At 36.5% G+C, this 22,085-nt stretch overlaps 9 protein-coding genes across 11 annotated transcripts; 5 read left to right on the top strand and 4 right to left on the bottom strand.

The window, feature by feature from the left end:
- LOC104713496 lies at positions 475 to 1,567 on the top strand. The gene is made up of 2 exons (XM_010430633.2): positions 475 to 852; positions 974 to 1,567. The coding sequence occupies exons 1-2, from the start codon at positions 631 to 633 to the stop codon at positions 1,418 to 1,420; spliced, it is 669 nt and encodes a 222-aa protein (XP_010428935.1). The 5' UTR covers positions 475 to 630; the 3' UTR covers positions 1,421 to 1,567.
- On the top strand, positions 1,897 to 2,693 carry LOC104713499. Its single transcript, XM_019229514.1, has 2 exons — positions 1,897 to 2,074; positions 2,184 to 2,693. The coding sequence occupies exons 1-2, from the start codon at positions 1,964 to 1,966 to the stop codon at positions 2,364 to 2,366; spliced, it is 294 nt and encodes a 97-aa protein (XP_019085059.1). The 5' UTR covers positions 1,897 to 1,963; the 3' UTR covers positions 2,367 to 2,693.
- Positions 2,242 to 4,989, top strand: LOC104713497 (probable mitochondrial adenine nucleotide transporter BTL2). Of its 2 annotated transcripts, XM_010430635.2 has the most exons (5): positions 2,242 to 2,312; positions 3,409 to 3,802; positions 3,898 to 4,201; positions 4,322 to 4,789; positions 4,880 to 4,989. In XM_010430635.2, the coding sequence occupies exons 2-5, from the start codon at positions 3,624 to 3,626 to the stop codon at positions 4,946 to 4,948; spliced, it is 1,020 nt and encodes a 339-aa protein (XP_010428937.1). In that variant the 5' UTR covers positions 2,242 to 2,312; positions 3,409 to 3,623; the 3' UTR covers positions 4,949 to 4,989. The 2 variants fall into 2 exon arrangements, with proteins under 2 accessions (XP_010428937.1, XP_010428936.1); XM_010430634.1 differs by lacking the exon at positions 2,242 to 2,312 and having other exon boundaries at positions 3,402 to 3,802.
- Positions 4,935 to 5,722, bottom strand: LOC104713500 (multifunctional methyltransferase subunit TRM112-like protein At1g78190). Its single transcript, XM_010430637.2, has one exon. It carries the CDS (start codon positions 5,411 to 5,413, stop codon positions 5,060 to 5,062), a length of 354 nt encoding a protein of 117 aa, XP_010428939.1. The 5' UTR covers positions 5,414 to 5,722; the 3' UTR covers positions 4,935 to 5,059.
- LOC104713501 (probable protein phosphatase 2C 17) lies at positions 6,191 to 7,883 on the top strand. Its single transcript, XM_010430640.2, has 6 exons — positions 6,191 to 6,314; positions 6,403 to 6,465; positions 6,584 to 6,820; positions 6,903 to 7,188; positions 7,283 to 7,437; positions 7,537 to 7,883. Exons 2-6 carry the CDS (start codon positions 6,430 to 6,432, stop codon positions 7,672 to 7,674), a joined length of 852 nt encoding a protein of 283 aa, XP_010428942.1. The 5' UTR covers positions 6,191 to 6,314; positions 6,403 to 6,429; the 3' UTR covers positions 7,675 to 7,883.
- On the bottom strand, positions 8,570 to 10,430 carry LOC104713502 (uncharacterized hydrolase YugF). Its single transcript, XM_010430641.2, has 3 exons — positions 9,481 to 10,430; positions 8,995 to 9,089; positions 8,570 to 8,891 (listed from the first exon to the last, which is right to left on the bottom strand). The coding sequence occupies exons 1-3, from the start codon at positions 10,115 to 10,117 to the stop codon at positions 8,676 to 8,678; spliced, it is 948 nt and encodes a 315-aa protein (XP_010428943.1). The 5' UTR covers positions 10,118 to 10,430; the 3' UTR covers positions 8,570 to 8,675.
- LOC104713503 (14-3-3-like protein GF14 epsilon) lies at positions 11,771 to 13,532 on the bottom strand. Its single transcript, XM_010430642.2, has 6 exons — positions 13,316 to 13,532; positions 12,878 to 13,184; positions 12,686 to 12,773; positions 12,482 to 12,591; positions 12,170 to 12,318; positions 11,771 to 12,078 (listed from the first exon to the last, which is right to left on the bottom strand). The coding sequence occupies exons 1-6, from the start codon at positions 13,380 to 13,382 to the stop codon at positions 12,038 to 12,040; spliced, it is 762 nt and encodes a 253-aa protein (XP_010428944.1). The 5' UTR covers positions 13,383 to 13,532; the 3' UTR covers positions 11,771 to 12,037.
- On the top strand, positions 15,626 to 18,233 carry LOC104713504. Its single transcript, XM_010430643.2, has 4 exons — positions 15,626 to 16,066; positions 16,150 to 17,233; positions 17,314 to 17,460; positions 17,539 to 18,233. Exons 1-4 carry the CDS (start codon positions 16,016 to 16,018, stop codon positions 18,048 to 18,050), a joined length of 1,794 nt encoding a protein of 597 aa, XP_010428945.1. The 5' UTR covers positions 15,626 to 16,015; the 3' UTR covers positions 18,051 to 18,233.
- Positions 18,349 to 22,085, bottom strand: LOC104713505 (probable pectin methyltransferase QUA2). Of its 2 annotated transcripts, none has more exons than XM_010430644.2 (9): positions 21,799 to 22,085; positions 20,667 to 21,406; positions 20,442 to 20,571; positions 20,108 to 20,348; positions 19,807 to 20,020; positions 19,540 to 19,715; positions 19,153 to 19,456; positions 18,918 to 19,062; positions 18,349 to 18,831 (listed from the first exon to the last, which is right to left on the bottom strand). In XM_010430644.2, the coding sequence occupies exons 2-9, from the start codon at positions 21,371 to 21,373 to the stop codon at positions 18,670 to 18,672; spliced, it is 2,079 nt and encodes a 692-aa protein (XP_010428946.1). In that variant the 5' UTR covers positions 21,374 to 21,406; positions 21,799 to 22,085; the 3' UTR covers positions 18,349 to 18,669. The 2 variants fall into 2 exon arrangements, with proteins under 2 accessions (XP_010428946.1, XP_019085060.1); XM_019229515.1 differs by lacking the exon at positions 21,799 to 22,085 and adding an exon at positions 21,542 to 21,780.

The raw sequence follows: 22,085 nt of genomic DNA on the forward strand, positions 1-22,085 counted from the left end.
TAAGGTTTTTAGCCTCTTCAATGTTTCATATTTTGACAAAAAAAACCCCAAAATTCTGAAAATCTACAAATAAGACCTTTACATTAGAAAATTTTTTTTTTTGGCACAAGGTGCAAGAAAAGTTTGAGCCGGCCCTGCCTACATGCATCATAGTACAGTTGTACATGCATGCATCATACGTCTAGATGACTAACTATGATATGGTAGAGGAGAAAGCGAAATTAGAAAGAAAAGTTGGTTAGCACTTCACATCTAAGCATTTAAATGAGACTGTTTGGAGTTATTGAAGACACCCAACTTGGAACTCACACATCATGTTTCACATTACTTCCCTCTCTTTTCTTTATTAATTCCTCCCAAAAAAAAGAAAAGAAAAAATCGAAAATAACTTTCGATTATATAAATTATCAAACCAATTTTTTATTATTATAATGGTATCTAATTCAATTACTCCATATGAACCGGTGAAGACAATAACTCCCCTGGAGATTTTTCCTACATGTATATATAGTAACGATCTTCACATGCACTTTTATGTCTATCTGCTCATTTCCTCACCGGATCAAAAAGAGTTTTAAACTTTCCTGAAAAGAATAAATCACTCAGTGGATTAATCCAAGACTGAGGCTAATGGTTTCTCGACAAGAAGGAACCCTCTCTTCTAGAAAGAGGGATTTCACAACAATCTGTGAAGAAGAGTTGCATAATTCATTCAAGAAGAGCAAGCAAGAAGATCAATCACAGAGCACTCTGTTCAGTGAACGACCAAACTCAGAGAGTATGAGATCAATTACCTTTGATTTCGAACTTCATGATCTCCACACTCCTGTACCTTCAGATTGGCAAGCTAAGGTATATATATTCATATATGTATTGACGTATCTTACTTATATTTGTATCAATATATGACAATATCTATGCGGCGTTACAATATCCGAATAAACATTTAAAAACATCAATACTCATATTTCAGATGAATTCAAGAACATCTGAAGACCACAGGACATGTTCCAAAGATCCGGTGTTTGTGGGACGACCTAAGATGAGCCTAGACCTTGAGCTGAACCTTTCACCATCGGGTTCACCTTCACGAACCACAACGAAGAAAGAGGAATCCTCAAACCACAATGAAACAGTGACACCAAAGGGTAAAAGTCTTACAAACCCAAGTAAGATCATGAGCAATATAACTGGGGCAGGGATAAGCCGATCTCCATCATGGCTTGCGTTTGAAGGTGGTGACGATGTTGATCACAAGGAACAAGAGATGGTAACAACAGTTTGCATGAAATGTCACATGCTGGTTATGCTATGCACATCAACTCCAGTTTGTCCCAACTGCAAGTTCATGCACCCACATGACCACAGCTCTACAAAACTGTTTAAACCACCATCAAATTTGCTTAGGCTCCTATGCTAGGCTCTTAATTCAGTGTTATCTGGATCTATGAAATTTGTACGGAAGAATATGAATTTAGATATGGACAAAAAGTTATGTATATACTACCAAGTACCAAAAGTTGTTATTATATGCGCTTCTATGAACGATCATGCATGCTTTAGATCTTTTAAAGTCTCAACCTATATAGTAGTATTTGCATTGACTTGTACAACTGGGACTATATAGTATAGCACTAAAACATTAATGGGTAGGCCTTATTCAAGGCAAGATATACTCGAATTTGAAACTTTGTAATATAATTATTGAAATATGGAAAGCTCTAATTAGAGTCCAAACTTAGTAATCTAGTTGTTTGAGAATGCTTAAACATTGAAAATTTCATGGATTAAATTGTGAATATTTTCATAATTCTGTAGTTTCAACTAATCATCTAATGACACCTGTCAAATTGAACCCACCCCTCTCCATAATGTCTGAGTAAAATAAAGCTTTTGAAACTCAAAAATCAAAAACAGAAAGAAGCAGAGAGAGTGAGAGAGAGAGAGAGAGACGAAGGAGACGATGACAAGCAAAGACGAGTTTTCTCGAGATCGAGTTGCGATTCGCTGCGCCAGAGCTACGATGCTTCTCTATTCACTCGCATCGTCTCGCAAAATCGATACCGCCGGCGAGGTTTTAGATCCTTTTTGAATCGATTTGTTTGTTTTTTTTTTTTTTTTTTATAATTTGCTAGAATGTATCCGTAATTACGAAATTTGCCATGCGAAATCGAATGAAGCAGGAGGAGGAGGAAGGAGAGACGCGGAGAGAAGAGATAGAGGAGCTGAAGAGAAAGCTTAACATGGAGAAGAAGAAGACGAATCGGATTAAGCTTTGCGGTTTGATGGAGCTGCTTCTTCACGTCCTTGTGGTACTCTTGCTTTCCACTTTCTTCCTCGTCTTCTTCTTCCTCAGATCTACTTGATCTCCTCCTTTGGTGTTGGAATGTTTTAAGGATTTAAAAGAGCCTGATGCAAAATGGTAATAATGTAGCTGAGATCTTAGAGTTAGGGAAAACGTTTTTTAGAAGTCGAGCTTAGATTGTACTTGGCTGTTCACTCAAATGTTGTAGGAGTCAATTCATCAGCATAAGAATTGGATAACTCAGTCATTAGGCTTAAAGTTTAATGAATCAATCTTTTTGGTTTAAACACTTAAAACATTTGGCCTCTGGAGTAATGACTGTGTGTGTTAATTAATGTTATGTCCGTTTCATACCTCTTTTGAATTCTATATTTCAGCCTGATTCTTAGCTCTTATCTCAGTGCTCATCGTTTGAGATTGAACTCCCTTTTGACTTTTGTGTATGTGTGTGTGTTTTCCTCCTGGATGTATCTCCGGAACATGCAGCTTTATCGAGCTATCAAATTTTTTATGTCTGTTAGTAAACTGTTTGCAATCCAGTTTCAGCCTGAATCTCAGTTCCTCATCGTGCTTTGGCTTTGTGATTTTAACTCCCTGCTATCATGAAAGCTTTATCAGCTTATTTTTGCTAGTCAAAATTCTGGTTAAGTAATAAAATAGAATAGGGGACTTTTATTTTCAGATATCTGCCATCTTCTGCTACTAAAACCACCTATAATTAAGAAGGGTATATAATACTGATTTGATTCTGCTTTACAATCTGAAAGTATTATTTAATCATATTTCGTTGATAACCTTTTCCAACCAGAAATCAGGATCAAATACATCACTGAGCCATGATCATGATCAATTGCTTAGAATCATAAGATTCTGCTAGTATATACACCTTTTTCCTTTTCAGCACTAAGGATGTCTCATGCTTTCTCTATACTTTTTTTTTTCCAATTGGAGCCATAAGAAATTAAATAAAATATAAAGGCCTAAAGGGACAAAAAGCGGTTCGACCGGTCCAACCAACTCACAATTGGACAATTTTTCCAAATTCTTCGTCTTGTGTAATACAAATTCTAATTTACTTTGCAACTTCGTTATCCAAATGTCAGGACTCCATATCTATCCTCACGATCCTTCATCTTCATCTTCTTTTAGCGATCTATCCGATGAAGCTTTCTTCAGCACCGGTGGTTTGTTTCTCGAGCCGCCAGGTGTTTCCTCTTCCTTCTTCAACTCGATCTCCTCCAAATGCTCTGACTCAGAGCCCGTTCATTTTCCCGGTTACTGGAAATTCAAAACCCATCTCCGCTCCGGTAAGAACTCGATGTTCTTGTCCGTGAGCTTGAGCAAAGACAGATCTGAGCAGCAATGTAAGACTGCTTTGGCGGAAATTCCCGGCAAGGATAATGGAAAGCCAAGTGTTATCGGTGGAGTTAGGAGACGCGGGACCATGAACACAAGGAAGCATCTATGGGCTGGTGCTGTAGCTGCCATGGTTTCAAAGTATATAACTTTTGATCAAATGCCTGAACCAAAACCATGATTTTAGTATTGATATTAATGTTTCACTTTTTTGTTGTTGTTGCTGATGATGGCAGAACATTCTTAGCACCACTTGAGAGACTAAAGCTTGAATATACAGTTCGTGGTGAGCAAAGGAGTTTGTTTGTGGTGGCTAAGTCAATTGCGACCACGCAGGGTTTGACAGGATTCTGGAAAGGTAATTTGCTCAATGTTCTCCGAACCGCTCCTTTCAAAGCCGTCAATTTTTGTGCCTACGATACGTATAGAAAGCAATTGCTTAGACTCGCTGGGAATCAAGAAGCTACCAACTTTGAAAGATTCGTTGCTGGAGCTGCTGCTGGGATTACTGCTACTGTACTCTGCTTGCCACTTGACACTGTAGGTTCTTATTTCTTTAAACCATTTTAGATCAAAGATGAGATAAAGTTCTCTGCTTTAGGACGATACAAACATGTAGAACCATTTTGACTGAAATGTGTTTATCTACTACTCTTACAGATACGAACCAAACTAGTTGCTCGGGGTGGAGAAACCTTGGGCGGAATCGCTGGAGCTTTTCGGTATATGATCCAAAACGAAGGGTTGTTTTCACTCTACAAGGGTTTAGTTCCTTCCATAGCAAGCATGGCTTTGTCAGGTGCAGTTTTCTATGGCGTTTACGACATCCTTAAATCATCCTATCTGCATACACCAGAAGGCCTGAAAAGACTGAGAGACATGAAACAGCAGGGACAAGAAATCAATGCTTTAGACCGGCTCGAGTTAGGACCCATCAGAACTCTCATGTATGGTGCTATTGCTGGTGCCTGTACTGAAGCAGCCACTTATCCGTTCGAAGTAGTGAGACGGCAGCTTCAGATGCAGATGGGTAAAAACAAGCTCAATGCTTTAGCTATGGGATTCAATATCATTGAGAGAGGAGGGATCCCAGCTTTATACGCTGGTCTTTTACCTAGCTTGCTCCAGGTTTGTCATAATAGATATTTCTTCCATTACTAAACTCAACCTGTGTCTATTTTGCCAAAAGCTTGATATGTTCTGTTTTCATATCTACAGGTATTGCCTTCGGCTTCAATAAGTTACTTTGTCTACGAGTGTATGAAGATAGTACTTAAAGTAGAATGACAAGTTTTCATGATTAAGATTTTGGGAAGTGTTCTAAAATAGCTTAAAGGAATCACCCATTATAACACGTAATGAAAGATGAATCTGTCTATATATAACACAATGCTTAATTTAAACCTCGTCCTCGTGGAGAAGCATATTGGGGATTCCTTTGTTAACCGGAAACTTCCTACCGGTTTCTGAGCAGACAAGTGAGCCTTCTTCGAGATGTAGCTCGAGCAACGAGTGGTGAAATTTCCTGAGAAAGGATTCGTCAGATTCAAGCGTCGTTGTTTCCGGTGCGTGATTGGGAAGTTCGGTGTATCCCATCGAACGTGCACCGTCCACGAGAGCCTTCCAATCAATCTTGGCGATCATGTGCTTGAGAAAATCCGGGTTGAAATCGACCTCTTTCACGATTATCTTCTCGGGTTCGATACGCAGAGGAAACTTGTTAACCACTCCTCTAATGTTGCAAGACAACATGTTGTGTACTATCAACCTCTTCTCTCGCTCTCTCTCTCGCTCTCTCTGCAACGAGGAAGACGGAAGTGTCTTGATAGCGCTGTCGACGATAGTACCCTAATGGACTTGCGAGCCTTTTAGGAGGAGTATGTATGATTCAATTGTGTAAATGGGCTTTATCCATATGAGGCCCATAACTAGATACGGGAAGATCAGTCAAGTCTTCAAGTCTTGACTTAAAAGTAAACCGTTGACTATCTATGGATTTCGTTCGTTTATTCCAGGATTTGTAAATTAATCCGAAATTTGTCGATATAACTGTAGTTTGAAAATGTGACAGAAAATAAATAAATTTGTTCAAGTTGTTCAAAAAAAAAAAAAGAGTTCAAATATATTGATAGAAACAATTGGATTATGTAATAAAGTTTTTAATATTTGGAGATTTCCATGGAGATATGTTGTGTATCATTGAATTTAATGTTGATATTAAATCAAGAATGTAATACAAAGAAGAAGATAAATAAAAGTAATAAATCCTTAAAAAAATACAAGAAAAACAATAGTATATATACCTAAATTTGGTTCCAAATCTCTATTAGTTGGACTAAGATGTTATTATATTATCAAAAATTAATTAAATACAATTTGGGTTATGCAGTTACCATAAAAAGGCATGCAAATCACATTATTTAGAGTTAGTTGTCAANAAAAAAAAAAAAAAAAAAAAAAGAGTTAATAACGTTAGATTTTGGTGTGAATTAAAAATAATAATTCATGAATAAACAACCTAAACCAGAACAGAACAGAAACAGAGGATACTATACAAATAAAATTTTCAGTGGATATAAACATTTCTCTCAAGAAAACGACATTAACGAAGGAGATCGAAAGCTTCTTCTCTCCAATTCTGATCAACTTTAGGGTTTACTTCTAAAACTTCTACTCCATTTCTCTCTTTCAATTTCGTCTCTTTATGCCATTTATTAACTCAATACTCGTAAATTTTGCAGATTGTTTTTGTTCAATTTCACAATAAAATGTCCAAGTTTTGCTGCTCTCGTTCTTCTACACAAGTAAAAAAATGCAAACTTTAAGATTTGGGTTTTGTGGAATTTATAAGATTTGGGTTTTTTTTTTTTTTTTTTGAGATTTTTGTTGTTGTTTTGTGATCGTTGGTTAATAATATGTTAGGCTGTGGTAGCACAAAAGACTAACTCGGGTAAAGGAAGAAACGGTGAAGGAGGAATCAAGTATGGATTTAGTTTGACAAAAGGCAAGTCTAATCATTCAATGGAGGATTACCACGTTGCTAAGTTTATCAAACTCAACGGCAATGAATTGGGCCTTTTTGCTATCTTTGATGGTCATAAAGGTGATAGTGTACCTGCTTATTTGCAGAAGCATCTCTTCTCTAACATCCTCAAAGACGTAAGTTTTATGATTGTTGCTTTTTGTTGTTTTGTGTTATGATTAGTGTGATATGATTAGATAAACATATTGTGTTGTCTAGGGAGAGTTCTTGGTTGATCCACGAAGAGTGATTGCAAAAGCTTATGAGAATACAGACCAAATGATTTTATCAGATGCTGGTTCTGAGTTAGATAGTGGTGGTTCGACAGCTGTGACTGCTATTTTGATTAATGGGAAAGTTTTGTGGATAGCTAATGTTGGTGATTCTCGAGCAATTGTTTCTCGTCGAGGTAAAGCAAAACAGTTGAGTGTAGATCATGATCCTGATGATGATACTGAGAGGAGTATGATTGAGCGTAAAGGTGGATTTGTAACCAACAGACCAGGTTAACAACAAGAGCCTTTTTTAATGATCTGTTGTTATTTGTATAAGAAGTTGTTATAATATATTTATATAAGGATGATTTGTGAATTGAACAGGAGATGTTCCTCGAGTGAACGGTTTGTTAGCTGTGTCTCGTGTCTTTGGGGACAAAAACCTCAAAGCATATCTGAATTCAGAGCCTGATATTAAGGATGTTACCATTGACAGTCACACAGAGTTTCTTATTCTTGCTAGTGATGGTATTTCCAAGGTAAGAATTGCGGTTAAAAGAGTACTTACTTATGTATTAGTCTGGAAGCTGTTGTTGAAGTGAATAGATTTAACATATGTTGAAACTTATATTGAACAGGTGATGACAAATCAAGAAGCAGTTGATGTAGTTAAGAAGGTTAGAGATCCAAAGGAAGCAGCGAAGCAACTAATAGCTGAAGCATTGAAAAGGAACAGTAAGGATGACATATCTTGCATCGTTATCCGATTTAGATGATAACCGAACCCCAAAGAGACCAAGACTCAAGCTTTGCTTCAGTTGTATGATTCTTTTGTGTTTAGTTAAATGTGATCTAGTTATTGGTTACGTGTGTATTTTCAAGAATAGGAGTTTTAATAGGACTACAATATTATACTTTAGCTTTGTTTAACAAACCAGATGATTTATCATATAAAAATACATCACAAGAGATACAGTCGACTTTATATCTGTATGCTTAACCAAAGAATCATTCAGTTGTCTTCATATGTTAGCAGGCTTACAAGTTTGGCAGGCTTTATATAAAAAGCCCATAAAAACCTAAAGGCAAAACTAGGGTTTCTGAAGCCAGGAAACTTGGTGGCGGCCTCTACATAGTATATATACCAATGCTCTTCCCTGTTAACAAAATCGTGTTCTTGATAGTTCTTAAGTCGATTCGTTCTCTCGTTTAATTGGTTCAGTTGGTAGTATTATTGGTGGTAGATTAAGAAATTAGGGTTCTTTTTGTTTTTTGTTTTGGGTTTGATAGGAGATAAAAAAAAAAAAAAAGATGCCTCTTCTTTCAGCAGCAAGATCCATTCTTGTTAGCTTTGTTCTGGAGGCACATATCAATTTGCCATTATGAGAGGGATTCTTATTTGCAGAGTTGTTTTCTTCCTCTCTGCTGTTTATCTTTCTCTTTGGTACATAATTTATATCTTCCTTCTTTCTACTTGTTAACCAAATTTTTGGACATCGGTTTTATGGGACAAGAAAAGCGTTAAAAACTTTGTATGCTCATGACACCAATGTTTAAAATCACAACTGATAATAAAGATTCCAACTTTTATTTTTTCTAGGTGTTATCTTCTATGTGATGCAAATTTATCTACTGGAAATGAAATTAAAATTTCAAGATTTGAGCCATATATTGTTACGAATAATTAATAAAGGGGTAATATGTGGAAATGATACATTTGTTAATTAAAGGACATTGAGAAAGATAAAACAAAACCAGAGATGGATTACTTAAGGAGTCAAACACTTGTATTAGAGACAGGAATCTGTTGTTTAGTCTCGATGAGAAAAGATTTGAGAATTTTGACAAACGTTTTGGGTCTTTCGAAGTTAAAGATATGACCAGTTCTTTTGATGATTACGAGTCTTCCGTTATCTCCTATATGTTTCTCAAGTCTCTTCCCCATATCCAATGGGAACACTTGATCATGCTCTCCCCATATGATCAATGTTGGCTGCAATATCCATTAATTAGAAAAAAAAAACTAAACCCCATTAATTTACACATTTATATGAGTGAAGTTTTTAAGACAAATTTGTGAAGGAGAAGAACAGAACCTGTGTGAGCTTTGGAATCTCTGAGATTATTCTGTCTTTTGGTATGGCTTTGATCATCTCCCTCTTCTCTTCCATATTATCTTTGGTCAATGCGTGTTTCATTTCACATTTTTTTTTTCACTAATTACGAATATTTAAAGTTTACTCGTTTTTGACCATCTCATCGTATTCAACAAAGGACTACCAAACAAATTTTTATAAGATCCAAATATGGAATTATGTTGATAGATCTAATGAACCCACCACCGTATAAATAAAAAATATCAGAAACGAAAGACCAATCAAGTTGACAATATAATTACTACATTATCTTTAAACAAACAGTTAAAAGAATCTTTAAAAGTTTCAAAATCTCATATTCTTCGCACTGACTAGATTTTTCACCATTATAGAAACTTTCTCCAGGGTTCTTTTTAAGACATCTGAACACGTGTCGTAACATGATTCGATTCAAGAAGTAAAAAAGTAAGAAAAAGTAGCTCACATGTTCGATGAAGTCATGGAGGAGACAAGTAGGAACCAGTCTCGCCAACGCTGGTTTGTAAAAGATGTAACCCATAAGTTCCCTTAGCTTTTTCACTGACTCTGGAACAAGAATCTTCGAAGCTTCGTCAAGATCCGACACCTTGAAAACGCCGGCTTTCATGTCTTTCTCCTCAACGCAAACGGCGGCGCAGCATATCACAACCCTCTCCACGGCGTCTCCGAACATAGACGCCATCCGATAGCCGACAAACCCGCCGTAGCTAAGACCGACGAGGCTGAACTTTTTGACGGATAGGGCTTCTAAGGCCCGCATGAGCGTTTGGGCCTGAAAAATGTCGGATCTTTCGGGTCGGGTTGTTGAGGATCCGCCGAAGAAGACGAGGTCTGGGATGTAGAGGTTGAAATGACGGGAGAGACGTCGAGCTACGTCGTACCATTGCCAGATGGCAGTAGCTCCGAGGCCGTGGATGAGGAGGAGGTTGGGTTTTGGTTTGGAGTCGGGTCGGGTTTTGGATACCCAGAAGTTGACTATGGTTCCGTCTTTCAAATCGATGGTTACGGGTCGTAGACCGGATCTTTTGAAACCGGACTTGTAAGTTCGTTCTATTGCTTCGGACAAGCTAAAGCAACCTGTCATTACAGAAGAATAAAAATGTTTGTGAGAGGAGAATACAACAAAGAAAAGAAAGAAAAAGGAGTTTTGAGTTGATGTTGTGTTTTGGTTCTCTTTGGTATTGGTTGAGGAATTTATTTCTACGAATCAGCTCATTTTATTAAGTAGTAGTATTAAATAAATTGAAGGTGTCTAAAATTGAAAATGTGGTTATAACAGGGGGAGTCGCGCATCAGATGTAAATAAATTAATACAGTACTAGTCCTTTATTCATGTATATACAAGTTGTAGTCTCGAGTCTCATGTACATTTGTCATTTGATTTTGTGGTAAAGGCAAAAAGATTTCCATGTGTATTACAAGTTTTGCTTGATTATTAAATATTTTCGAATTATTTCTTGAGAAGAAACGAATTTGAATGTTAATTATGCGCAAAAATGTGTTGTGTCCCGACGTTACCCTAATGTAGTATAGAGAGGGGGTTAATGTGGTGGTACAATTCAAATCTTATTTATTTTGTGAGAAAAAGTAGATGGCATCAATGTGATTACAAAAATCTTTGTACCCCGAAGTCGAGAGGCACGTGGGGGTTAGTCTTTAATGTGAACATATAAGGTTGTGACAGTGTGTAGGTTGGGAAATTAAATTCGAGTATTTAACTATATAATTTTTAATTATTATTCTTCTGGAAAACGAAAAGTATTTGACTTAGACAAAGACAGAAGAAAGTATTCGTCAATTTTGGTTATAATAAGAGTCTTTTCTTTGTCAAAGTTGAAGAGTCTTCTTGAATCTATTCTCTCGAAGAAGAGGAAAAAAAAAACATTTTTACATATAAATTATTTGAATTTTAGCGTTTCTTAATTTGGAAAATCTTGAGAAAAAAGAAAAACGTTCATTTTATCAGTTTAAGCGTTTGGTTATATAATACTCCCTCCGTTTCAATATATAAGATGTTTTAGCCTTTTTTGTTGTTTCAAAATATAAGATGTGTTGTAACTTTTCATATAAATTTTAATATATATTTAATAATATGTAATCATTATATATGCAGTCTTCTTTATTATTGGTTGAATCTTTTTTAATTTAAATATATATAATACTTTTTAAAGGAAAATTAAACTATTTTAATATGTGTGCCTTACCTTAAACATCCTATATTTTTTAACGGAGGGAGGGAGTATATATTATAGTATGTTAATGGATAACCTAATTTTAATTAGAGTTTAGGACACGTTACGAGGACAACCAATTAAAACCAAATTGGTAGATATATGTTGGTAGCTAACTTATGAGTACAGTATTTTTAGATGTAATTTTGCATGTATTGACGTGCGTGGCCTTCATGTGTGTACTTTTTATATACTCGGAATAAGTATGTTATGCTTTATATTTTTACGTTGATGTATAAGTATAATTAGTTAATGATTAACTAAAACTGTGTTTGTGTGGGAATAATTATGAATAAAATGAAAATGATAGATGAATAATTTTGCTCCACTCACTATTTCTTCATAAAACTACAATAGAGGAAGAACTTTTTCATAATGGATTTTTGTTTTTGTTTTATTTAAAATTTATCATGAGGAATCAATCAATGGAAATTGAAAAGAGATTTGGGATTGATTCCACCTTTGTCTGTCTATACATCGTTAGATTTTATTGTTTACTACTAAGTTAATCATAGCCAATGCATTACTTGTTCAACATTATTTAAGATATGATATAAAAACATATCTAACCAAAAGCACCAAAAAAAAAAGCCTATAGCACAAAAAGCTATAGGAGACTTTAAAACCAGAATAGTATTTATTAGCGTTTATAGGAGTTAACAAGAAGACTCCTAAATCAGTTCTGTAAACAAATATCAAACCAGATTATCACAAGCCATGAGTCTAATCTCATACCCCAACCTCATCGACTTCATCGTTCTAAAAGACATGGTCTACTCGTCTTTCTTGTTTTTCGGGATTCCAGAATCATGTTCTGCAAAAGTTCAGTTTTAGTTAATTAGTATTCTTCATAAAAATAAAATTGAAAACTTTCATCCCAAACTAAAAAGTACAGTATATATTACCATCGTGATCGTGATCTGAAGTCCACACGGAAAGATTATATTTCAGCATATTTATGATAATTTTCATCTCTTTGTCTTTTTGCTTGTCATCAAGGCCATCGAGTTCGGCGACTGCTTCGTCGTAAGCTTGTTTAGCTAATTTATATGCTCTGAATATTCAAATGATATTATATGATCACTATTATTACTTAGCTCTAAGAAAGTATGCATTTTCACATTAATAAGCAATAAAAGTATACATTATTTTCATGATAAATTTTCTAAACACCGCTCTTAATTAATTTATAAAGCAAAAGTTTAGTATATTATTACCTTTCAGTCGCATTAAGTATATCGTAACTGAACACAGAGAAGTTCAAAGCCAAACCGAGTCTAACAAGATTAGTGGGTGCTAAACTATTCTCTGCCATTTCCATTGCAACCTACAAAGTATACATACCATTGTTTTCCAAACTTACATATCGAAGAAATTAGACAAAAGTTAAGGATAACAAAACACGTTTGAGTGATGATGACCTTATATGCCTCAAGAGAATTGTCAGCAGTTTCTTTACGTTCAGCATCAGAACCAAACTCTGTCATGTATCGATAATAATCTCCTTTCCTACGTATACACCAAGAAACTTACAAATAGATAACAAAAAAAACAAAACAAAAAACAAAAAGTAGAAGAAGATCAAATGATGATGGTGATGGGATGTGACTTACATTCTGTGGAAAAAGATAATTGATTCCACATTGGTAGTTGATGGGATGAGATGAGCATCGATGAGAAACAAAATGTCATTACAAACATTGAAAAACTCATCTTTAACCATTTCTTGTTTTCCTTTGATCAATTTCACTTTCTGCTCGTTTCCTTTCAGGTCTTCCATTTCTCCAATGGTTGATATTACTTTCAATGAATGTCTCTTGGTCAACATCACCTCCTTGTACCCAGTTGTTAATAGGTCTATTTCCTCTTTGCTTAGCTCTATATCATACTCGCATACTTTTCTCATCGATTTTATCGTATCTACCACGACAATTTAAATTGAAAAAAAAAAAAAAATATCAATACTATTACTCTATTTAGTCACGGAAACATAACTAAACATGCTACGATATTTTTGTTCGTAAAGGACAAATATGTGAGAACATGTATACCATCATATCTTTCAGTTTGGCAGGCGAGCTTAGCCAAGTAAACGAGTTTTTCTCTTTCGTTCTCCATAACTTTGATCTCCTATTTCTCTTGGTCTTTGTTTCTTATGTGAATTAAGGGATGCTTTGATAAAAAAAAGATGTAATATATGGTTGGTGATAAAATATGGACTGTTGAATCCAATTATGTATAGTCGCAGATCTAGTTATACTAGAAAGAAAGAAAAAAAAAAAGATACAACTAAGTTTGTAATAAAGGAAAAAAAAATAAAGGAGATAGAAAGATATATTTTTGTTGTTGTAAAAAAAGCAATATATCTACATTTGTTTTACTAATTAAATTTAAATTTATTATATCTAGATATTTGTCTTTGTAAGAAAGATAAAGGAGGTATATTATCTGTAAAATGAACAATATTTCTTACATTTGTTTTGCTAATTAAAGATTAAAAATATGTAATATTTGTTTTCAATAAATGTAAATTGAAATATTTTAGAAAAAAATATATTAAGATAAAATGTAGATGAAATTAATCATTATTATGCTTCTATAGAAACAACATAATCAAAAAGAAGATTAGGCAAAAATAAAGGTAAGGTGGAGAAGTCCATATGCTAATGTACCTGCGCACGATAATATGGGCTTTTAAAAGCCCAAACTTATGACCCAATAGAAGAGATGAACAAAATCGTAATGCTTTTTCTCTGTGTGGTACCGTTTCAGTCTCCCTCACGGCCTAACGAGGGAACGACTCCTTTTTTTTTTTTTTTTAATAAAAACAATATTTCTTAACCAAAATAATCGATGGGGCAAGTCGTCGGAAGTATCGTTATGTTTGGACCCATTCTTTAAATTTTGTTTAGTATAAGTTGCGTCATTCCTCCAAACTCTGATAAGATTTAATTTGTGGGGATAACACATGCATATATAACAAAATGGAGATATTTTCTTTTGTATGTTAACGTAACTTGTAACGACACGTACGTATAATCGAAAACAAGGGCAACATGTATTTAAACCTCATATATCGGCCTATATCGCTTACGTCCACTTTGTAATTTTCTTACAAGTTACAACCGTTTGGGTTTGTTTTGAATTAATAAGTTCGTGGAAATTGTGTGAAGAAATGATATGTGCCAAGTTTCATGAGTTTTTTGTTCGCAAGAAAGTGAAAGAGGAATCCTATAAAACAAAAAAAGCACTAACATTTAATTTTGTAAATTAAATGTATCTGATTCTTTTGTCCTCGTACAATAATGGAGTTCATATATATATATATATATATATATATATATTAACTGGAACTTGATTTTCATTTCTTTAATCGAAATCGGAATTACAGTAATTTTACGTTGCTATCACTGATATCATTATTAATAAGTGTGGCTGTATAATGTATACTGCATAAACCATATAATATATAAATCTCCTAAAAGTACTTTATATTATTGCAATAATGAGTTGTAGTATTTTTATTTCTGTACCCAAAACAAAACTGACTGATTAGAGAGTGTTTTTGGTCCTTGAGGAGCATGTGACACGACATAAGGGACCATTACTTGGATATAGTCTCGACCAATTGATATATAACCACGTCATCAAAACAGCTGCTTGTGTGATGGGTGGGATCCATAGATATCTGACATCGACGGTTACCATTGAGTGGAGCCAAGGAGAGTGTCCATATGAGATTGGGTGGACTACATAGCAGGAGAGAGTTCGATGGTCGCCGTTACTTGCGGCTACCGGACGCAACAAACCGGACCTGATGCTTACCACTTATAATCCATCAGAATTTATTTCAAAATCTCTAACAAAAATTCAACACATAAATTTTGATAAATACTTTAAAAAATCTTGTAGTAAGATATATAGTAGAAAATATATATTTTTATTTTCTTTCTATATATGTGTTTAATCCAAATGATGATATGCACTTAGATTAGTTCGAATTCTGTAACAAAAAGGATTAGTTTGTATTTTAATATTCAAACTTTCAAAACGCTGATTGAGGCAGCATTTACCATAACCTAGAAAAATCGCATATCTTTCTGTTTATTTGTTTTTAATTAAAAAAAAAAAATTTCCTCACCAACTAATCATGTTTCCTCAATGCATTAAGATTATTATTCTACCATTATCATATTCATACGGAAAATAATATATTAAAAAGAAACTCCGTGTATTAGCCGCGGATTCATACTAATCCTAAATTCAAAAAAAAAAAAAAAAAAACACATAGAGTTGGAGGAATACATTAAAATTCTAGAAACGTAAGTATATGAATAAAAATATTATTTGGTTGAAAATTGAAAGTGAAGAAGGAATAATATAAAATTCGTACACACATCTTTTTCTATGTCTTTAAGAGTTAGCGAAAACACCATAGATTTTAGTCACATGTGTCTCTCTTGCATGTTGTGTCTTTAACCCGTCAATTTCAATTTCATCCGGCCTCCTCTCTCTTTCGTCTTCTATCCTCTGTGTTTCTTTTCTCTGTTTTAGTGGCTGTGGTCGTTTGTATTGGTCATACAGAAACAAGTAGGGAGATCTTTAACTCTGGCATACACATACGCGGATTCGGCGTTGGTCGGATCAAGAAGTGTTTCCTTTTTTCCCGGCGTCATTCTTTCTTCTATAGTCATCGATTTGGTGCTCTCGCAACTTCCAATAGATTACGGCTAAGTCTTAGTTTTCAGATAATGAAGATGTTACACTGCTTTGCTGGATTGATCAATAGGAAGAAACATAAGGTAACGTATCTAGTATTCTTGTTTTTTGGCGATTTTTTTTTTTTTTTTTTGCGTTGTTGAACTCGTTCTGTTTACTGAAACAGGGGAATTCAAAACCTCTGCCACCGAAAACACAAAGAATCCTTCAGATCAGGCTTGAGGAGCCAGTGAAGCCTCTGGAGAATGACGAGCCTAACATCTCAGGCTACGACAAGGACAGTCCTATCAAGCACGAGTCTTATGACGGCGAAGATGAACGCGACGACAAGGATTCAACAGACCGTGAGTTTCCTAAATTCGAAGATCAAGAACGAGTCAGAGCCGTTGAATCTCTTAAAAGCAAGGAGATTGTCAAGGAAGTTACAGATACTTCTGACAATGGTGATGATGATGCTGATGATGATGATGAAGGTGGACACGTTAGTGATCCAGGATTAGGCAGAGCCACGGCTTGGGTAGCTTCTCCTAAGCTTAAACGATCCTGCTCCACTCTCAGCAAGTTCAATGGCAGGTTCCAAGGTTCTGATCTCCATGACCTAAGAGAGACCGTTCCGGTTGGTAATGAATCAGTGAGGTCTCATAGAAGTGCAGATAGAGTGATGCTCAAGAAACACTCATCCATGCAGATACTTCCCTCTGGGAGCCGCCGGCTCTGGTGGAAACTGTTCCTATGGAGCCATAGGAACCTTCACAAACACCGTGTTTCGCTAAAGTCACAGCCTTTGAACAAGAACCATCAGTCTGGATACACCTCTGACTTTGCTGAGCACAACCAATCGAGCCATGATGAAGAATCTACAAACAATTGCGCTGAGTTCACAAACCAATCATCAAACTTATGGCCTCGTCATAATCAGTGGGTAGCCTTCTCTGCTGAATCCTCTTCGATGAAACGAGTGGACGAGTGGGTAAGAGGCCTCGATATCGAAGCCACAGTTCTTCTAGACAACGAGGATAAGGATGTCTTGGCCAGCTTCCCAACTTCTCCTAATACAGAGAGATCACCCTCACGAAATGTGGTTCAGTCCGGTAATGTCACGGAGGCTATAGTGCATGCAAACAGCCTAATCCAATCGCTGAGCAAATCCTCGAGCGTGGCTCACATCTCGAGCATAGGCTTGAAAGCGATCCCAAGCATCTCACATTTCACCAGCCTCAAGTCCATTGATCTATCAAACAACTTCATAGGTTAGACACTCTTGGTTACAAGTTTTTTGAAGTTTGTGTGCGTGTGTGATGATTACTTAACATTCTTCTGTTCATTGCAGTTCAAATTACCCCTGCATCGCTTCCAAAGGGACTCCACGCATTAAACCTGTCCAAGAACAAGATCAGTGTTATCGAGGGACTAAGAGATTTGTCACGCCTAAGAGTGCTCGATCTCAGTTACAATCGTATATCGCGCATAGGACAAGGTAAGATTGAAGTCATTAAGTAGAATCCATACAATGCTTGTTTGCTTCCTGTCTTAACCAAAAGGAGCTATTGATCAGGTTTATCAAACTGTACACTAATCAAGGAACTATACCTCGCCGGGAACAAGATCAGCAATGTAGAAGGCTTACACAGATTGCTGAAACTCATCGTTCTTGATCTTAGCTTCAACAAGATCGCCACCACCAAAGCAATAGGCCAGCTCGTTGCCAACTACAACTCTCTCGTCGCTCTGAACATTCTTGGAAACCCGATTCAGAACAATATCGGTGAGGACCAGTTGCGCAAGACTGTCTCTGGCCTTCTCCCTAAGCTAGTTTATCTAAACAAGCAGCTCATTAAGCCACAACGAGCCAGGGAAGTTCTCAAAGATAGTGTAGCGAGAGCTGCGTTTGGTGGCGGAGATTCTCTTCACCATCGACGCAAAAGAACATCCACCAAGAAAGCTGTGGGATCAGCCTCCCCTAGCGCTCACCACCGAGGCCATATTGGAAAGGGACGTGGATCTAAAAGCAGAAGAAGCCAACATCAGCTAAGGAAAACTTCAGCTGCAGAGACACCATCACATTGAACATCTCATTTTATTTTTTTATGTATGGAACTTATGAATTGGCCAATGCAAAGAGATCTCCACCATAGCAGCTCCCGATTCCATATCTTCACATTTGTATAGCTTAAACAGAGTCATCTCTATTCTTTGAAATACAACATCTGTTCTGTTTCTCTTGGGTGAATTTGTGTTTTCTAACGCTTATGTTTCCGGTTCGTTTCATTCTGTTTTACTCTCTTTAATTTGGTTCTGTTTCATTCTGTTTTACAAAGTGACAAATTTACCAGAAAGCTTTCCAACTTATTTCATAAACATCTTCTTCACAAATATGAATCATATTCTTTTCGTCGTATAATAAAAGTTATAGAACCAAAGTTATATAGTAAAAAAAAAAAAAAAANAAAAAAAAAAAAATCTAGATTCTGTAAAATGGGAACTCACGAAACCAGATAAAGAAATTTCACCGGCGGTCTTACGTCCCCGGCGGGATATATATTTTCATTCTCTTTCTCCTTTCTTCCCCGTATCACCAACACAAATTTCGAGGCTTTGATTGATTCCAAAAATTGTGAGGGCTTGGAACAAAAAATAAAAAAGTGGAGAGAAACACCTGTGTCTATGTTCTTCTTCTTCTTCTTCTTCAGATTGACTGTTGTCTTTTGGTCAAAGGCTTTTGGCAGATGAGAAGTCTCTGTTCACTGCTGCTTTCAACCTCTATCACTCGAGCCTCCCACTTCAACTGCGTTATCATCGCTCTCGCCTTTTCCACCAGAAGCGCCGTGTCACGGATGATCACCCATCCCTGCTTCCACCAAAGTTCTTTCATTAGAACCACTTCAAGAAACGATAATAATAATATTTCTTTCCAAAAGTATACAACTTTTGTACCTCTGGACGAAGTAATCTGTCAATCTCTGTGAATATAGCCATGAGCGAACATTGACTTCGGCGGCGCTGACCTGTCTGAAGCGACAAGAGATTGTCTGCGTGCACCAGATCATATGTTCTCGGGTAAGTCGGGAATGGCTCACACCTGAAGAAGAAAAAGAGATGTTCATCATGTTCAGAAACATTCATGACCAAATTTTGTTTTGTTGCTTCTAACAAAGACTTTTGAACTCACCAGTCGTGCAAAACTCCGACTAAGCCACGGTCAAGGATCATGGGGAGGTGGTTAGGTCCAGCTGTAGGGACCACGTTCATGACCCATACTGATTTCTTTGCTTCCAACAATGCGGCATTGAGACCACCGTATTGAGCATTCATATCCAATACGTTTCTGAGCATGTTGTAAGGCGGTGATGGATCTTCATCGCCTGGTCTCTTGGGATGATCAGAGAATATCAGAGGAGACAAGAGAGACCAGTATTCTCTTACTGTTATTTTCCAGTTCTCAGCATCCTCTCCAAGCACCTCAGGGTGAAGACCTGAACAAACCAACCCCAAGAGTCAAAAACTGCAGATAAAATATGGATTCAGAAGCAATTGTGTAACTAAAGGAGAGACTAACCATATAGTGAAAGTTCAGTCTTGTTCATGTTAGATCGGCTAGGCCATCTTGTCCTGCCTTCAATGGGAATCCACCTCCGGCTACGTGTTCCACCAATACACATCTGAAGTGGCCTGTAATAAGGAGACTCAACGTCGTGCCCTTTGGTACACACAGAAGGCCCCACCCCAGGTTTCCTGTTTATAGGAAAAGCATCCGTATTTAGAAGACGATAAAATAGCCATATATGTAATGTAATCCATATGCAGATTCTGTAACGTCACTGACCGGGAACTATAACATTTGGTTTTGATTGTCTTTCTCCAGACAACTGTCTCGTCTTGCTGAGGTAAAATAGTCCAACAGATGCTTTCAGCAAAATCATGAATAAAGTTCCATCTTTTAAGATTCTCTTTGCTACGTGCGTTTGTGAGCGGAGATGTCCAAACAAAGTAACCTCCGGGTTTAAGAACCCTGTCGACTTCCACAAGGAGAAGACCATCTGCAAAGCATATTAACATCACTGTAACGCTAGATTCTTGGGTAAAGGAAATGAGAAAAAATTGTTGGGTGTTCATCAAATCGTTACCTTTCTGGTCCCAATCAATGCCACATCTTAAGCAATGCAACATATCAAAGGAAAGAGAAGGATACGGCAATTGCTTTGATATAAAAGAACCAATCATTGCAGGGAGACCCCTTTCGAGGGTTAGCTGAACTTGGCTACCCGAGGCTTCGTAATTTGCTATGCACATGGTTAAAAGTTGTTTGGAGAGTAGATGTGCCCCAAAGCTACCATAACCACATCCAATATCCAAGATAGTTCTCACCTGAAACGACAACATTAAGAAGAAAATAGCAAATAAGAAACTGATCTGATAAAGATAAAGATAAAGATAAACTCTTTCAGTTGTGTGACTTACACCAGCTTCTATGAAATTATCATTTTTAATCCCAATCATTTGAGCAATCTGATGGGAATAATCTTCAACCTCATCAGACATAAGAGATGCTGAACGAAAAGATATCTGATCATCTTCCATCATCATCATTCTGTAAAAAGGCCAAAAAAAAGACAACGAAGCTCAGCAATGGAACAAGTCAAACTTAAGCAAAGAGAGAGACCCAAAGAAGCAACAAACCATCACCTCTTGGTTATACTACCAGAAGAGACAACTTCTTGAGCAGTAATCTTAACATTAGCTAACCAGATGACATCTTTACCAGTGGGCCACCTAAGAGGAACACGATATTTCACCGGTGGCAAAACCAAACATTCTTGCTTCGATCCAGGGCCACAAAAGCGATCAATCTCATCACCGTTAGAGTAACCAAGTGCAAGATTCTCAGAAGCATTAAAGCAAGGAACAAAATTCTCAGAATCATCAATATTACAATAATCCAAGTCCTTCCAGCGATTAGGACCAAGAGAAATCTCCTCAATATCCAACAAGTCAGAAACAAGCTGCTCCTGTAACCTCCTATAGTTGTGATATACATGACCTCTGGAAGAAGTGGAAATAGAAATGGTCCACCAGAAAGATCCAGCAAGAGCAAAAACAACAATAAGAACCAAACTGATCTTAAGAAACATGAGCATCAATCTGTGTCTGGTCCTTGCAGTATAAGGATCAGCAGCAGGGAAAGCGTTATCGCCGCCGTGCTTGTTGTGGTTACTAGTAAAGAGGAAAGCAAAAGGAAACCTCAAGGTTAAGTGGGGGGAATCTGCTGTAGTAGAACGACCACGAATCAAATCATCTTTATCAGTTTTGTCTTTCATTTGAGAGTCTCTTAGATCATCACTGCTATCAGAAACTCGTACTCCAGAGATGCCACGCTGTAGTGGCATCGACATTTTCTTTTCTCTTTAGCTATAAATCTAAGATCCCTGTAAAAAAAACAAAACAAACTGAAAAAATTAAAAGCTTTAGGAATAAATAAGATTGAGCTGAGATTGTAATAAACGATCTTGAGATCACGGGTTTCGAATTTGAAACAAAAAAAAAAAAGATTCAAACTTTACATAAACAGATCCACGAATTATGAGCAAAGTATTGAGAACACATGGAATCAGAATCAGGTCGAGGAATCCAAAGTAAGTCGATATTAGATAAGATCAAAGCAACATAGAAATCGAAATCGAAGGACAACCCAGAAAAATTGGAGAAAAAACCCGACCAACACCCATAGATTAATCCAGAAATCAAGGGGAAGAAACACCCAATCAAGAGAAAAAAAAAGAACAGAGTAAGAGAAAGAAAAAAAAAAAAAAAAAGAAACCTTTGTTTTGTTTTTTTCCTTATAGAGTAGTTGTTGTTCTTGGTGCGGAAGATACGCACTGTGTAATTTTACACAACGACCAGATTAAAAATCTCGTTTTTTTTTTCTTTTCCCTCAAGAAAAAAATTAATCCTCTAAATCAGATTGTCTTCTTTCGTGGCTTCTCTTCTCTTCTCTGCTCTGGGGTATGTATTTTTCTAAAAAGAGTTGAGAGAAGCTGGAGGAGAGAACAGTGGAAGGGAGGGAGAGAGAGTGAAGAAGAAGAAGCAGAGCGTCGTGGAGATTTT

The sequence above is a fragment of the Camelina sativa genome, chromosome 9, assembly GCF_000633955.1.
Source record: "Camelina sativa cultivar DH55 chromosome 9, Cs, whole genome shotgun sequence".
Classification (NCBI taxonomy): domain Eukaryota; kingdom Viridiplantae; phylum Streptophyta; class Magnoliopsida; order Brassicales; family Brassicaceae; genus Camelina; species Camelina sativa.

What these genes read in the sequence shown, in the direction of transcription:
- LOC104713496 (XM_010430633.2), top strand. Translation starts at nt 631, where the DNA reads ATGGTTTCTCGACAAGAAGGAACCCTCTCTTCTAGAAAGAGGGATTTC. An exon ending in CTTCAGATTGGCAAGCTAAG is followed by an intron (nt 853 to 973) that starts GTATATATATTC and finishes CTCATATTTCAG; the next exon opens with ATGAATTCAAGAACATCTGA.
- LOC104713499 (XM_019229514.1), top strand. Translation starts at nt 1,964, where the DNA reads ATGACAAGCAAAGACGAGTTTTCTCGAGATCGAGTTGCGATTCGCTGC. An exon ending in AAATCGATACCGCCGGCGAG is followed by an intron (nt 2,075 to 2,183) that starts GTTTTAGATCCT and finishes CGAATGAAGCAG; the next exon opens with GAGGAGGAGGAAGGAGAGAC.
- LOC104713497 (XM_010430634.1), top strand. Translation starts at nt 3,402, where the DNA reads ATGTCAGGACTCCATATCTATCCTCACGATCCTTCATCTTCATCTTCT. An exon ending in GTAGCTGCCATGGTTTCAAA is followed by an intron (nt 3,803 to 3,897) that starts GTATATAACTTT and finishes TGATGATGGCAG; the next exon opens with AACATTCTTAGCACCACTTG. An exon ending in TCTGCTTGCCACTTGACACT is followed by an intron (nt 4,202 to 4,321) that starts GTAGGTTCTTAT and finishes CTACTCTTACAG; the next exon opens with ATACGAACCAAACTAGTTGC.
- LOC104713500 (XM_010430637.2), bottom strand. Translation starts at nt 5,413, where the DNA reads ATGTTGTCTTGCAACATTAGAGGAGTGGTTAACAAGTTTCCTCTGCGT.
- LOC104713501 (XM_010430640.2), top strand. Translation starts at nt 6,430, where the DNA reads ATGTCCAAGTTTTGCTGCTCTCGTTCTTCTACACAA. An exon ending in ATTTGTAACCAACAGACCAG is followed by an intron (nt 7,189 to 7,282) that starts GTTAACAACAAG and finishes TGAATTGAACAG; the next exon opens with GAGATGTTCCTCGAGTGAAC. An exon ending in CTAGTGATGGTATTTCCAAG is followed by an intron (nt 7,438 to 7,536) that starts GTAAGAATTGCG and finishes TATATTGAACAG; the next exon opens with GTGATGACAAATCAAGAAGC.
- LOC104713502 (XM_010430641.2), bottom strand. Translation starts at nt 10,117, where the DNA reads ATGACAGGTTGCTTTAGCTTGTCCGAAGCAATAGAACGAACTTACAAG. An exon ending in CCTCCATGACTTCATCGAAC is followed by an intron (nt 9,090 to 9,480) that starts ATGTGAGCTACT and finishes GTGAAATGAAAC; the next exon opens with ACGCATTGACCAAAGATAAT. An exon ending in AGATTCCAAAGCTCACACAG is followed by an intron (nt 8,892 to 8,994) that starts GTTCTGTTCTTC and finishes TGGATATTGCAG; the next exon opens with CCAACATTGATCATATGGGG.
- LOC104713503 (XM_010430642.2), bottom strand. Translation starts at nt 13,382, where the DNA reads ATGGAGAACGAAAGAGAAAAACTCGTTTACTTGGCTAAGCTCGCCTGC. An exon ending in ATTATCTTTTTCCACAGAAT is followed by an intron (nt 12,774 to 12,877) that starts GTAAGTCACATC and finishes GTGTATACGTAG; the next exon opens with GAAAGGAGATTATTATCGAT. An exon ending in TTCAGATCACGATCACGATG is followed by an intron (nt 12,079 to 12,169) that starts GTAATATATACT and finishes GAACTTTTGCAG; the next exon opens with AACATGATTCTGGAATCCCG.
- LOC104713504 (XM_010430643.2), top strand. Translation starts at nt 16,016, where the DNA reads ATGAAGATGTTACACTGCTTTGCTGGATTGATCAATAGGAAGAAACAT. An exon ending in TCTATCAAACAACTTCATAG is followed by an intron (nt 17,234 to 17,313) that starts GTTAGACACTCT and finishes TGTTCATTGCAG; the next exon opens with TTCAAATTACCCCTGCATCG. An exon ending in TATATCGCGCATAGGACAAG is followed by an intron (nt 17,461 to 17,538) that starts GTAAGATTGAAG and finishes GCTATTGATCAG; the next exon opens with GTTTATCAAACTGTACACTA.
- LOC104713505 (XM_010430644.2), bottom strand. Translation starts at nt 21,373, where the DNA reads ATGTCGATGCCACTACAGCGTGGCATCTCTGGAGTACGAGTTTCTGAT. An exon ending in CATTGATTGGGACCAGAAAG is followed by an intron (nt 20,021 to 20,107) that starts GTAACGATTTGA and finishes TATGCTTTGCAG; the next exon opens with ATGGTCTTCTCCTTGTGGAA. An exon ending in GTCGGAGTTTTGCACGACTG is followed by an intron (nt 19,063 to 19,152) that starts GTGAGTTCAAAA and finishes TTTCTTCTTCAG; the next exon opens with GTGTGAGCCATTCCCGACTT.